At 36.8% G+C, this 14984-nt stretch overlaps 1 protein-coding gene across 1 annotated transcript in view; it reads right to left on the bottom strand.

Annotated features, from left to right (window-relative positions):
* Positions 1-1938: 1938 nt before the first annotated feature.
* Positions 1939-14984, bottom strand: part of NAA15 (N(alpha)-acetyltransferase 15, NatA auxiliary subunit) — a gene marked incomplete at its 5' end in the record, with an annotated part of 37777 nt that continues 24731 nt past the window's right edge. The window contains 7 exons of the mRNA XM_010194480.1: positions 1939-3378; positions 6197-6294; positions 7387-7530; positions 8281-8379; positions 8905-9013; positions 11353-11546; positions 12725-12938. Of these exons, the coding sequence (XP_010192782.1) occupies positions 3178-3378; positions 6197-6294; positions 7387-7530; positions 8281-8379; positions 8905-9013; positions 11353-11546; positions 12725-12938 (1059 nt within the window). The remainder of the gene's footprint in view (positions 3379-6196; positions 6295-7386; positions 7531-8280; positions 8380-8904; positions 9014-11352; positions 11547-12724; positions 12939-14984) is intronic.

The raw sequence follows: 14984 nt of genomic DNA, 5'->3' as shown, positions 1-14984 counted from the left end.
ATGGAAGTATCAAGACCGCTACTGGAAAAAACTCTAACTGTAGAAGAATAGAGAGACTTTTAAGGCATTTAAGATGCAATGAAATAAAACAAGCTACTGAATAGATAATTTTGAGACTATTTTACCTGTCTGTTCACACATACCACATGTCTGAATGCTCTGGTCTCCAAATGGAAAAGGCCCCTATCATCTTGGGGCGGGCAAACAACTACTTCCAGAATCTGGCATTGCTTTATGCAGTGTGCATTTATACCATCTACAGTCTCAATCTAGGGAAAATTTGTTGTTTGAACGTTATTTTCCCCAGGAAAGATATCCATGGCCTATGTCATCACCAGTGGCTCCACTGATGGTGAAAACATCTTTCTCCAGTGAAAATCATGAAGAATCGAACCAAATCATGTCATTAAACCAATGTTCTAGGTCACTCTGACCATGACTGCAATCCCTGTTCACCTGCTTTGACAGCCGAGCACCAATGATTACAATTTTGGATCTCAGCATGCAAAGTTAACTTTTCGCTGTGGCACAGCCCTCTGCTACTGATTCTCAAGACTCATTGCACTGGATTGTAACTTCATTTCCAGCTCTTAAAAACTCTTCCTCAGAAGTTAGCATGGCATCTAACAGGAGAGATGCGAAGATGAAAGAATAACAATTCCTTTATCAATTAAAGATCCTTCTTCTTCAGGCAAACTCTTGACTTAATTTCATTTCTTAAGGCTGCGGCCTTCTGGAAGGGGATGAGGAACCTCTTTAATCTGAAAGCTTCATCTCTGAAGCACTATGGATGCCTTTCAGCAAGGTTACAAAGAAGTGTCTTTGGGGAAATCACAACAAATGTGTAGACAGAGACTTCTGGAAGGCCCACAGAAATATCCTTTCCCACTTGCATAATGAAAGATAACAAGTAACTTTTTGCTTTTAGTTCATCCACTTCAAACACAAAAACAGGCAGCGAGAAAGGAAATAATCCAATTTATAGGAAGCACCCCAAAAAAAGAATTTGGAAAAAACCAATTTGCTTGATGCAATTCACAATCTGTTAAAAAGAGTGAGCACTCATCTGCCTCCAGCTAAGCATCAGAAGCCAAGGAAACGGCAGCAATACTCTGAGGCAAGGCCAAAAGCTCATAGGTTGTGTAGGCAAGATTAAACCATCTTCAGTAGTTGCAGAAGACATGCAGTCCAAGTATCTCAGGCTGCAGAAAAGACTGAGATCTAGACATAAATACCAGAGTCAATTAAAGGCTCTACAGGTATTCTAGTCCCTAAAAGCCCAGCAGATTAAATATACAAATATAGCAATACAACTTACATTTCTGACATGAACTACACTGCAAACATACACAAGGATAGTCTAACCATGAAAATAAAGAGATGATGAATATACAAGAAACAAAAACCTGTTCTTCTGACACTTAGAAAACTACAAACCCCAATAAGTCTTCCTGGATTTCTTAACTGTATGTGTCAATCACTGAACTCCATGATGTGGAAAAGGAAGGCTGTGTATCCACATGACAGATACTCTGTAACTGAACTCCTGCAGCAAAGAAGGCACTCACTTTATAAGCTGTAGTTTATTTTCTGCTCTGTTTTATATGATGAGCCTATTAAAAAAAAACCCCACATTTGAGCACTTATCTGTATTATTAACACAGCAGACTTGTAGACTGAAGCTTGACTTGGAAAATAAAATCCAACGTAACATTGGTGGAACTTAAAAGCCAAGTAATAAAGCATTCTGCGTTATAGGACTTCCCAGACATTCAGTATTTACATATAATGCATTTGCACTTTATACTCAACAACCACTCGTCAGCAGTGACATTATTAGCGTAACTGGACAGCACAGTAAGCCAACCCTGAGCTGCACTCTAGTGAACCCATTCATTTTCAAAGTACAACAGAGATTGGTTTAAATATTCACACAACTGTTTTTCAAAACGTTTTATTGCATTATATTTGGTACCTTATGTTTGACAAAGGAAATTACATCTGTAACTGCAGGAATAAGAAGCTGGTCTGTTATTGAAAAAAAATCTTGGGCCCCTTAAAAGTTACAAAGTCTTGGGCTTGCCTGAAACAACTGAGCAAGAAATATATTCTTAGAAATGTAGGGCTTCAAGTATTACAAACCTGTGACACTGTGGAAAAGTTCCAGAGGTATCTAAACTGCAGCACTTTTTGTTTTTTCTGCATAACGTGAACAAGGCCTGCTGAGGTTTTAAACTATTAGTCTCTTGATCAGTCAAAATGGTAGTCAGGAGTTCTCCTCTTTGCAACTTCAAGCCATAGTATGTTCGCATTTTGTTTTCACTCTATGTAAAAAATGCATGCTGTCTTTCTAATTAGTTGGTGCCACATCACAGTGCATAATTTTATTTGGTTCTTGCATTACAGTTTTAAAAAGTTTGGCCAACCTATGTCGATAGGTTCATCTCAGGAACAGCAATGATGATTCTCCCCACCCCAACCCCCGAGTTTAATTCCAAGAGAGAGTTTCAACTGGTTCCTTCGGTTAAAAACTGTGGTGCAAGAACACCAAACTGATCGTGTACAGTGAATTTCAGAGACACAACAAGCTTATTGAACACACTATGTTTCTTAATTCTGCTTGATATCTGTATGTCCCAGCACCCACAACGTAACACATATGTTGCAGGTTTCTCTGTATATTCTGATTCACATTGCATACTTCCTACGGACAGAATCATCCCTGTATCAAAACCAGTCAGATGCTAAAGCCCCATCAACTCTTTGTGCTCAGTGAAAGAATCCAGTGCTAAAACAGCATTTCTGCTGTCTGAGATAACAGTAATCTCACAAGACAAATTTAATGTAATATTTCTGCCACACACCTGCTCTGAGGGCTACGTGCCTCCAGATTTCATATAAATTAGTTTAAAAACATGGGTAGGTAGGTAAGGAGAAAGTTTTTTTTTCTTCAATTTTAGCAGCTTTTAATTTTTAAGAAACCGAACAACCTATATCCAGTAATACGTTAGATATTTTATATATATACTTTGTCAGCAGGATAAAAAAAGTAAAACTATTTGAAGGCAACATTTTTTTTCCTTCCGTTCTCTGTAAGTTAGAGCAATTCAGCAGGTGCGTGACAAAAATATTATACACCAGATATGGTCCAATGTAATTTTTTTCCAATAAAGTTGTTCATATTTCATTGGCCAGTTCTTCAGGTTCTGCAGAACTATCTCCATTAACTGTGATCTTCATATCCTCTTCATATCCAGGGGGCATGAAAGCCAAAGCATAAGGGAAAAGCTTATGACAATTTGCTCTGTAAGTTTCAGATGCTTCTTTACAGTCTCCAAGGCTACCATCACATAAAGCTTCTAATACCTCCATACAAGTCTAATTAAAGAGAAAACAGAGAGGTGTTGCAGTTTCTTAAACATTGACCTGAACAATCACAAAGCAGAAATATAATACTATGAAGAAAACAAATTCCAAGTAGTTTTTTTCAGGTTCCTATCAATATCAAATGACATTTTTCTAACTAGACACAGCATGAAACACCAGTGTAGTCTAATGTAAAATAATGCAGTTTAAAGGAATTTAAAAACCAGCTAGAAATCTTGACTAAAGATGAAAACACTAATTTGTCACCTGTTCATTATTTTCTAAAATAAATAACTGAAAAAAAATTCTTACTAGTTGGCAATCAAGAACCATGCTTACTTGCAACTAAATGTGGTTTTTGGGTTTGTGGTTCATCATGTCCCTCTCACTTGCCTCCCCCCAATCTTGGGATACACTGAACATTTCAGCAATTGAATTTTAGTATACACAAGTTAAACCCAACAAATCCAGAATATATACTATAATTTCCTAATAATAACTTTTGTGAATGTGATTTCAGATAGAATTAGAAGAACTGTGGAGTATAATTAAAATGTAGAAATAGTACAGGCTGAATAACCATAATTAGTTGTGGTAACATTTCTGGTAAAAACATTTTTACATTTAAGGATATGTGTGACTTAGTGAAGTGTGTCTATAACTAGTGAATCGAACCAAATTATTCTGATATTATCACATCCTTCAGCTACATCTGCAGTTTCATATCCATTTTTGTTCGTGATTTAGAAGAGAAAAAGGAGATTTCCTGAGTTTGTTTCAACTTGCATTTCAAACACAAGAAACCAACCTACTCAGCTTCACTAAAGCCCAGCAGCATTTAACATCCTTCTATGTCATGTATGCTAGTACTAGCATAGTAAGCTAGTTTTTTTCCACTCCCCTGACATGTACTATACCTTGTATTTAGTCTGTGTATTAACTGCTCTGTCCCCTGCTACGGGGTTATGAAGTTCTCTTCAACAACCCCTTTTCCTCACATTAGCTCCTTATGACCCTGGCAACCACAGAAGGTCAAATATATCTAGATTTATGCCTGCAATGTGTGCCTGGTCTTTACTAAAAATGAGATGTAATGGTAACATTGATCACTTTGCACATGAGAATGCCTTTCAACGAATGTCTTGACTCCTTCAGATTCTTTTTTTTAGGACACTTTCAATTTCCAATCTAGAAGTTCAGTAGAATCCCAACTCTTACTTTATCTTGGCACCAAGAATGCTTAAACTGAACTTTCTTCAGTTTTATCACAATGCCACACATATGATTTTTATACTCTGCTGATTCAGTAAATGCTTTTTTTAGTCCCACTGACATAACATCTTTAAAACAGCCAAGTATTTTTGGTTACATTTTAAACTTTCCCTGGTCCAACTTCCAGAATCCCATTCTCAAGCAAAACATGCAGCTATTAAGGCAAAAACAATGCTGTTGAAGGCAATTTAATTTTTTCTTTCTAAATCTATTGATAATCTATCTCTATTGAGACTACTGAAACAGCAGCAAAAAAACCCCAAACAAGAAAATAGTTTATAAAAACTGCTAAATATGTACTTAGAATACAAAAGACAAGAGTTTGTGTCCCATACCAGATCAGATAAAGGATCTGATCCTTTAACATCATAAGCAAGTTCATAAATCATGGCAAACTGTCTTTTCTTGTCTTTCTTTCCCCTCTGTTTTGTCTAAAAACTCTACTGTGAACTTAAAATCTTTCCCAATTTAAGTTCTGTTGAAAACAGTACATTTCCAAAGGGGAGTTTTTTAGAAAACGCAGATTTTTTCACTCACAAGTTCACTAATTTTACTTGGAATAGATCTAAAAAAAACCATCCCTGAATCCCCAGACATAAAGAGCACAATAAAAAAATAAAATGCCGGGGAACTGGGAGAAACTAAATGTCCTGAAGTTTGCACAGCCTGCCAAGAATCTCTTGAATACCTGATTTAAATGTGCTGGACACTTTCAGAGTAATGCCAAAGGAAATTCTTTGACTGGGATACAGAAATAGTTTAGAAAAGACTAAAGAAAAAGGGATGAAGGTTTTATTCCTTCTCTGCTTTGTTAGGTAAGGTTTTGCCAGTGTGGAGTCATGGAAAGAAAAAACCAAAACATTTTTATTAGTTCTTTATAAGAAAGATATGAAGATAGTAAATAACCTACCTTCTCTGAAATACTTTGAATTGCAAGTCAGAACTGATAGCCTTCCCAGATAAAGGTGGAGGAGTGGGAAAAGGGACACGGCAGCAGTGGCACAGGGAGATTATTCCATGACCACCAGAATGGAGCAGTTTCCAAATTTGATGAATTTTTTTACTTAACTACATACTAAAGCTAAAATTTCATTAAAACGAAGGTAATTCACATCACTTGCAGGGGGATGAATATGAAAAGCCTTCACAGTCTGAGCCACTTCCAAGTCAATCTTCTTCTTGTGAACAGGTGCTTGTGTAACAGCTAATGCTTGGACAGACTACAACCTTTTCTTACTGGGGAGCTTTAGCATCTTTTGCCATGTGAATTCCCCTTGTGTTTAACAAGCTTTCCCATTACCTGCAGCACTAACATGGTTTCTGCTGCTAACTAGCTATTTCCGTGTTATGACAAAACTAAATTAATTTATAAATGTGTGAAAAGGCCATTAAAGATTACAGTTCAGATGAAGCTGATATCCCTTTCTCTCACATGGCAACCCAACCTCCTTACCATAAGGCACAGCAATTATTTCAGCTTCCTCTTATCTCCGTAATCTGCAAAATCTTCCATAGCTATACCAGAAGTTGTTGTTTACAATTTATAAATATCTGTTACCTGAAGATTTCTGTTAATGAGGGATTCATCCAGGGTCATTGCCAGCTCCACTGCTCTCTTCTGACTGCAAGGATCTAAATAGTACATCATTTTGGCAGCTACAGGAAGAAAAAATAAAGTTCATCACCCAGTGGATGACCAAAAACATCTTATATACAAACATAAACCAGAGATGATTAAAAGGGAATACTGAACTCTACAGCAGTAGTTCAAAATGGGACCACTTGGAGCATTAAAGCTTGACATTTGAGAAAGCAGAAGGATAGCTTTAAGTCTCCTATTCAATGACAGACAAAGCACTAAAATGACTAGGCCTTGTCTATACTGCAGGGTAGGAGCATTTTGCAGTGTACCGTGGAATCTCAACCAGTGAAGATAACAAACCAGACCTGCTGCAACACACCACAGTTCCCTGCAGCGCCACTGCTCACACTTCTCTTTCACACAGAAGGTGTGCACAGCACAGAAGAAGTGTGTGTACAGAGCTCTCGCTATAATATGGTGTCAGGACACAGTTCCGAGTCCCACAGCACAGATGTAGTTGAATGAATTCGACACCAGAAAAGATGCAGAGAATAAACTCACTGCTTTTTGTGGCCAGGTCTGAGCCCAGACTGAGCCGTAACAGTAACACCACTCCTCTGGGTGGTTTGTGTCCTGCTTTCCACACAGTACTGTGACACCCACTGTAGTATGTGGTCACTATTGACAGACAGCCTTTTGTGACAGGCCACCAGCACCATCTAAGCTCCTCTTGTCAGGCATGCCAATAGCTCCGGGTGTTACCTGGCTTGCTGAGCACTCAGCACATTTCTTTCTTTTGGCAGTCAGCCTCTTCAGATACATGCACCAAAAAAACCTTTGTTACTCAGAAATACTAATTCGCTTACCATAGCTCACATTAACTATTTCACAGATGCATGAAATACAGTCTTATAATACATTCAGCACGCATCAGAAATGAAAATAAGGCAGAGATCCAAAAATTTGTATTTTAGCAGCATATAGAAAAAAAAATAAAGAAAACCACAAGCAACCTGGTGCTCATGTTGTCACAACACAACAAACAAATAGAAGAAAAGCATTCCTGATTGAAAGAGTGATTTTTCACTGGTGCTGATACTGAGATGCCACTAGATAAGCACAGAAAACACAGAAGCATGTAGAAGAAAAGGATAAAGGCAAAATACCTGACAACCTATGTGGTACTGAGTCATAGTGCTTTTTAAGGAAAGCTTCATTGAAGTTCTTTGGATTAGTTGCTCCAAAAAGCCGGTTCATTTCTTGGTTTAACACTGTTCTAACTGCATCAGGCAGATCTTTACTTTCAGATACTATTGAGTTGGAAAAAAATAAGTTAATAGAAGTAAGCACAGGTAATCACAGTAAATTCTACTTTATTCATTTAAGATGTGATGTTTATATATTATTAATATAATTGAAAAACAAAACCAAACCAAACCTCAAAGGAAGATACATGAAATTTGACAAGGTAAATAACTGGATCTGGTTGGAAAAAGCTTAACTGTGACATTTTTCTGATGCTTAGAAAAAGCCAAAACCTCTTTACTCTAGTACATTCTAACCCTTACTGATTACAATCTATTAGCCTCAAAGATTGAGGTCATAGAAGTCTGTTCTTAAATGTATCTAGTGTGTAGCCATCAAAAGGAAGGGTGACCTCTGGGGCAAAGGAAGGGAGAGACTCCTTCCAACCTTCTAAGAAAAAGGATGCAATTCTAAGCCTTCTCCTCACACACTGACACAGGCTGCCAGCAGAAAAGCCAGATTCCTCACTCTTCAGCTTCCATTTCTTCACTCACTCTTTCAGGGGTTCACCATACTACTCGCAGTCTTAAAAATACTTACTGATACCTGTTGGAATAACTGCTAAATCCAGCTGCAGTTGTAACAAACATACCTAGTTTTAGCATGAATCAGTTATTTAAAAAAGCTTTCTAATACGGGTATTAACTACTTTTAATTAATTGTGCTAACAGTCTATAAACTAAAAATCAATGACTGTATGCAAGTTAGGCATCATCTGGAAGCATATACAGATGTCTTATCAAACAGATACATACCACTGCTGAAGAGATGAATCATACACTCATGAAGCCAAGGATGACTAGAATCAATAGCAAAGGCTCTCTTCACAGACTGAAGCATCAGAAGGAACTTCTCTGGAAAAGAAGTATTTGCAAATGGTCAAAACTCTGCGTCTGGAACTCATTGCATTATGTTGCAGGAGCATTTAGTGTCTGAAATTAGAACTATCAGAAGAAATTACAGCTGAGTGTACTGCAACAGCCATTTTTTCTAATGTGTTCATTTAACCAGTGAATTAAGCCTGTTAAAAAGTCACGTACTTCAATAGACCAGTTCACATTAGCAACTGCACACAACTTATTTACAACTTGAACTTCTGCCAACTATAGATACAAAAAAAATAACTAGGGCAAATGCAGGCTGGGAGAATCAACTCTACAGTCTCACTGCTTATAGATATAAACACAGCGAAGACAGTAGATAATCACCAAACATTCAAGATTTGGTTCTTCACAGACTGCTCATGGTTGGGGTATCAGTCCAATGCAAAGTTATGTGCCTCAACAGGGACTGACTCCTCATCAATCATTTTTGCTTAAATTCTAGCATACATCTTTATGAACTGCAAATTGCTTTCTCTCATTAGTTTTCTCACCTACCTTTTCGAAAATAAATCTCAAAGGCAAAAAGATGCGTCTCTATTTTGTTCTTCACTAAATTCTTCAGGGGTGTTAAAAATTTAATGGCTTCTTCCAAAGGTGCTTCAACCTACAGATTCAAGGAAACGATACACAACTAAGTTGCAAAGCTTAAAGCTAATAACACTACAACAACAGAATTAGCTATTTCCGAATCATATCAGAGAGTTACTCTCATAAGGCAATGCTTAAGATGCTTAGAATCTCTGTGTGTTACACATTTTGCATCTTTCACTATTAGCGTCTAAACACATACTGTGTCTAAACTCACACATGTCACTAAAAAACCTGTTTTGTGATGATTAAAACTCACATTTTACTAGAGAAATAAGTCTCTGCTTTCTATCATACATCAGTAGTAAACACAACTGCAGCTGAACCTGCATTGTGATGGGTAGTATGGCTCTCCATGCCCATCTACACATGGGCCTGAGATGTTGGTAAATGACTATGCTATGGCCATGACAGTCTTGTCCTGTGAGCTCCAGACAGGTTCCTGAAAGCTGCCAGGTCATGACAACATTCCCAGCCAAGATAATAACAGGAAGCTTGAAGTAACTAGGTATTGATCGTGGTCTCCAAGTCTTAGCTACCTAGTATAATCCAGTAAATGGACAGCTTTAACACAAATTAATTCTGTGCCAGTATTGTTTACAGACAAATCTCTTGCATCAACAGGTGAGGGATAATTCTAACAAGAACTGTCTGTTGTCTTTCATATTTACATTTTTATGAACATAAGCTACTCTAAGAATCAGATACAAAATTTAATTGTCTGTCAATAATTATTTAGTAATGTTGAAACAATACACTTAATTGCAAATAACTGAGTTGAAGACAATGATGGACACTTTGAGGAGTTCCTGCTAACCATGTACTACAGCAGCTTTCATTTAAAAAGTTGCATCATTTATATGTGATGTTTTGAGTTTGCATATGTCATGACTGTACCCTTAAACCATTTGGAACCTATAATAAAACAGTTCTCAAAGCTATGACTTTAACACCAAAGCTACATATCCACCTAAGAAGTCTAGCGGCAACTGTTTCAGGAAAATTGTTCGTTAAGTGACCAATTATGTCAGAAATGGTCTTCTGGCACTGGGAACCAACTGAGTTTGGAAGTGTAAACATCATGATTCCGGCTTTAAATCTGGAATATAACTAGGGAAGATTTGCCAAATGAATGCATTATAAAGACTGGTCAAATACTGGAACAGGTTGCAGAGGGAAGTGGTGGAGTCACCATCCCTTTTTGTGGTGTTCAAAAAGTGTGTGGATGTGACACTTCAGGATGTGGCTTAGTGGGCATGGTGGTGGTAGGTTGACAGTTGGACTTGATGATCTTAGAAGTCTCTTCCGACCTTAATGATTCTATGGTTCTACACAGCTGCAACTACTCCCTATAATCTTGGGGACTGCCTAGATTTCCCTAGGATATCAAATTACATCCCTCTAATCCAGAACTCCGTTTCAATACATGCCATTGCAACCATTTCAATCTTAACTAGCACTGCAATTTAGAGCCCTGCTTCTTCCAATCAGTGAGCTAAACAGTGAGAATACCTTCAGTATTCTTAAATGACTAGTTGAGTTTTTGAAGTAATTTTCTTCCTGGCTACAGAGTAAAGTCCAGTCTCGGCTTTCAAATCTCATGCCCTAAAGTGCCAGCAGTATTCATTCTATGTGTAATGTAAAAATACCAAATACTGCAACTCTAAGTACTTGGATACTATACTACTATTACTATAAATTAATTTTTCCAGTCTATATTTTTTTACTGTATTTCCCAATACTTCTCAGATGTTTTCTTGCTCCTTACAGGTACAACTTTAAGCACAGGAAGAGTCTTCTAGATCACCTACCCTTTATATGTATCTCTACAGTTATTAATGCAGACCTCAAAATCCATTTCAGTCTAGTCTACTGCTATTTCCAAACAGCTGCTTTGTCCTTCCCCCACTTCAAAACAAATGCTGTTAAAACATTCAGTGTTTCAATGTCTCCTCTCTCACAGGTTGTCTATGCTTAATAAAAAAGAATTATGGGACATAGAGAGTGAATGATAATCACCTTACATATAGAATAGAAAGACTTCCATCCGATCAACTAGAAATAGGGTATAATCAACAAGTTAGTGCAATACACACATGAAGATAATTCCACCTGTAGCAAATGTCTATGACTTCAATTGCTGCCTTTGAGAACTACGCACAAAAGCTGTGATTTTATCACATTACTGACAGTATATCCAAAAAACTATTCCTAGAATTCTTTTTAAAATTATGACTGTGAAAAGAAGCCATACAAAAAAATAAACAAGTTATCCGAATGACTTTCAAATTTTACGTGTGCTCACTGTAACTTTGCTAGAAAATTCTACGACTTTACTATTACATTTGTAAGCACCTTTGCCAATTTCTCAGGGATAAGTTCTTCTTTCGGTCCTCCAATTTCTTCATCATCATCATCTTTCTTCTTTTTCTGATTCCTCTGTTGCTTCTCTTTCTCAGCATTCTTCTTCTCCTCCTCCAGCTGTGCTTTCTTTTGCGCTCTTCTCTGCTTATTTCGTAGCTTCTTTAGCTCTTTGTCAGACATATTTGCTGTACACACACAAAGAGCAAAATCAGACAACGTTCATGTCTAATATTAACAGTCTCAAAGAGTTGTCAGATACCATCAACTTTTTAAAATCTACTGACTAGTAATGCTGCCATTGCATTTGTAAAAGCTTATTTACCATTGACAGACTATTTTATAGTCTACGCCACTGCTTCATAATGCACAAATTTCTTTGTGAAATCATGGCAACAGGAATTAGAACAATAGTACAACATGCTGAATGCAGGAAAAAGTAATTACTGCATTACTTCACAATTCCACTGCTAGGAGTAAAAGTGCACAGCAACACACACTGATTTATTCCTTCTGCATTACACATTATGTTTAATGTAGTAATTAAATATTCTAACAAAACCTAGGTGAAATAGTCACACTATGGCATAGACACTTCCAGTTTTGCTTTTAATGCCCCACAGTCACCCTACATTTGATTCATATTGAGATTCTCTCCTCCCTCCAATTAATGCATGTAGAATTAATTTAAAACACATCCAAAAGTGGCTAAAAGAAATTCTATTACACTTCTACTTGTCTTAATTTGAACCTGAAGCCACACAAATGAACTGAGATAAGAAATCTTAAAACTTAAATTCCTCTTGAAGGAGTCAACAACCTCTATTCACACCATTTGAGGTGCCCCAAGCCATAATCACTTAAACTGCTCACCAATCAGAGGAGAAAAAACCCAAAACAAAATAAGAAATTGATAGATTTAAGCACTGTTTTTATGTCAGAAGCAAGAGATGATAATATTTAAGTTGCTACCTAGTCAAATTTTTGCATACTGATAAAATGCTTAGAAGGAGCTACTTCTAAACCCACTTGCTTCAATCTGTTATTTCATGGACCAACAGACATGAGAATCCCGTATTTTCTCAGCAAGTCCATAACACAAACATGTTTTTAACTTAAGAATTACAACTATCAGTACAAAAACCATAATTGTTTTTTAATAACCAAAATTTAAAAAAAAAAAAGTATTAGTTTAACTTTCAGCAGAACATCTACTTTTACATGAAGGCCAAGTTACAATTTGCCTACTTTGAGTTGTGACAAAACTCATTGGCTACTACTGTCGACAAGTATATGCTGGATATTCATTACAAAAATACACTAATTAGTGAAACAGCATATTTAATAAATCCCAATGGTTGAATACCTGTATCAGCCTCGTGTTCTTTATTTTCATCTGTTAAGGGATTATCATGAAGTTTCAAATATATTTCTATGGCAATTCGTGCTGCTTTGAAGTAGAATGGATGTTGTCGAAGTATATCTTCTAGCTTTAACAAGTCCACATAAGACCTAAGGGTGATCTTCCTCATACAGTAAGTGTGAAAGTCAAACTGGTCATCCGTGATTTCTACAAAATGCTAACACAACATAACATTATTTAGCAAGTACTAACAGTCAGATACTAACCGTGACTTTTTCTAATACGCTCTCCCCAAGGGAAAAATTTAGCAAAAGCCTGCTCTTTGACAAACACACCTTGACTTTTAAAAACTTGAATTCACAAAACCCTCCCAGAATGAAGTCATTTCCACTAAATATTGTGGCAATGAATTTCACACTTAAATCATGTGTTGTGAGAAAGTACTTCCTTTTGTTCAAGATCTGCTTCCTCACTGTCACCTGATGTCCCCTTGTTTTTGTTTGAGAAGCAGTGAAAAGTCATTCCCCTCTTCAACTTTTCCATGTACTTATCTCATACAACTTCATCCTAAACTCAGTTGTTGCTTGTCAAAGCTGAGAATAAAATAGTAAGCATGACAAACTAACTGCACTCTCTTTATGTGCAAGTTACTCTATGGCATGTATTTTACTAGCACATATTTAAGGAGGTTTGATATTTAGATGTAGTAAACAGTACAATATTTATGTAACGGAAGAAAAGTGCTCCTTCTCTAGTCACATAACTCCCAACACCGTCCTTTCGATTGCTGCTCTACAAGACCACAGTAGATTTTGCAGTACTGTCTATAATGGTTTCTACAATTTCTTCCCTGAGCAGCAGTAATTCATATCAGAACTTTTATTACTTATGCACAGGCAGAGAATTCTTGTCCCTCCTTTACCAACTATACTGTTGGTCATTACACTTCATGTGTCATTTTATTATTTAATATTGAGACAGCCTTCTCTGCAACTTCCTGCAGCCAGGTTTTAATCATGTTACATCAGCAGCAAGTGCTGTCCTTGCACTATTCACTCCCTTTCTGTGGTCATTTATTGATATATCAAACAATGGGGACCCTAGAGAGATGCCTTGGTAATCTCCATGGTAAACTCCTTTTCTAAAAGCTAGGTATTGGGTCCTACAAGACAGGGACAAGAACCAGCTATTAAATCCATGAGATCAACTTCCCTTCTTTTTCTGAGGCAGTTTAGATCCTTCACAACATGAACGATGACATCAAAAGTGTTTCTGAAATCCAGAACACATTTTATCAACTAGACTGCCTTAAGCATAACTAGCACCTCTAAAAGATGTAAGAGGCACTGCTTTATCTTACAAAAGCTTTGTTGATGGTTTCTGCAAATAACATATTTATCTCATTTTTGATCTTTATTACACCTTCAATCAATTAATCAAATAAATAAATTAAACATAGCCCACCCTAAAAATTATTCTAAGGAATTAAGTCGCTAAGTCAGCTCTTCATTTTCTGACCTCTTCTGGTACCCAAGACAATTTACAAAACTAGCAGTTTCTCACACAAATTCTTTTAAAGGATTTTACACAAGCTTAAAGCATTTGTGTGAACGCAATATGGTCCTGGCAAATCACACTGTAGATTTGTTCTAATCTAGGAATATTCCACAGACTAGTCCCCTCTGCGGAAAAGCATCGGTGTTGAAATCTCCTTAAACCTCTCTATTTGCAAAGAGGCATAGCTTCCTACTAAGTCTTCATCTTTAAGCACTTCATTTACACTCTCAGCTTTCTGGTCTTTTTTGTAGACCCTGTTAAAAAAAATATTCTTTTTTAATTTTTCAGAAGTTGTGCATCCGATTTTTTGTTTGCCTCACTATGGGTCTGCATTTAATGTGCAAGTATCCCTCCATTTTGAATACTATTTCTACTTTAAGAAGTTTCAATGATTTTTCCGCATTTATTCTCTCCTTCTAAAATACAGTGGTTTAACAATAACCAAGGTGACATCTTTCCTTTACTTTAAGGGTGGGTTAGCCAGCTCACCAATGTCCCTTTTGGACTTAAAAGTATCTATACTATTGGTCCACACCCAATACCTATTTTGTCTGTACCCTGCCAAAATTATGAATATTTCTGAGTTTTCTATTCTTTCCTGGCTCTTCAAGTGACTTTTATATAATCTTTTAAAAATACAGTTTACAACGGCATTTTTAAGGGGAAATGTAATTTCATCGACTTGTCAGTAGCCAGCATGAAGCAA

The sequence above is a fragment of the Mesitornis unicolor genome, unplaced genomic scaffold, assembly GCF_000695765.1.
Source record: "Mesitornis unicolor isolate BGI_N332 unplaced genomic scaffold, ASM69576v1 scaffold31540, whole genome shotgun sequence".
Lineage (NCBI taxonomy): Eukaryota > Metazoa > Chordata > Aves > Mesitornithiformes > Mesitornithidae > Mesitornis > Mesitornis unicolor.
This window is presented reverse-complemented; position numbering and strand designations above follow the sequence as displayed.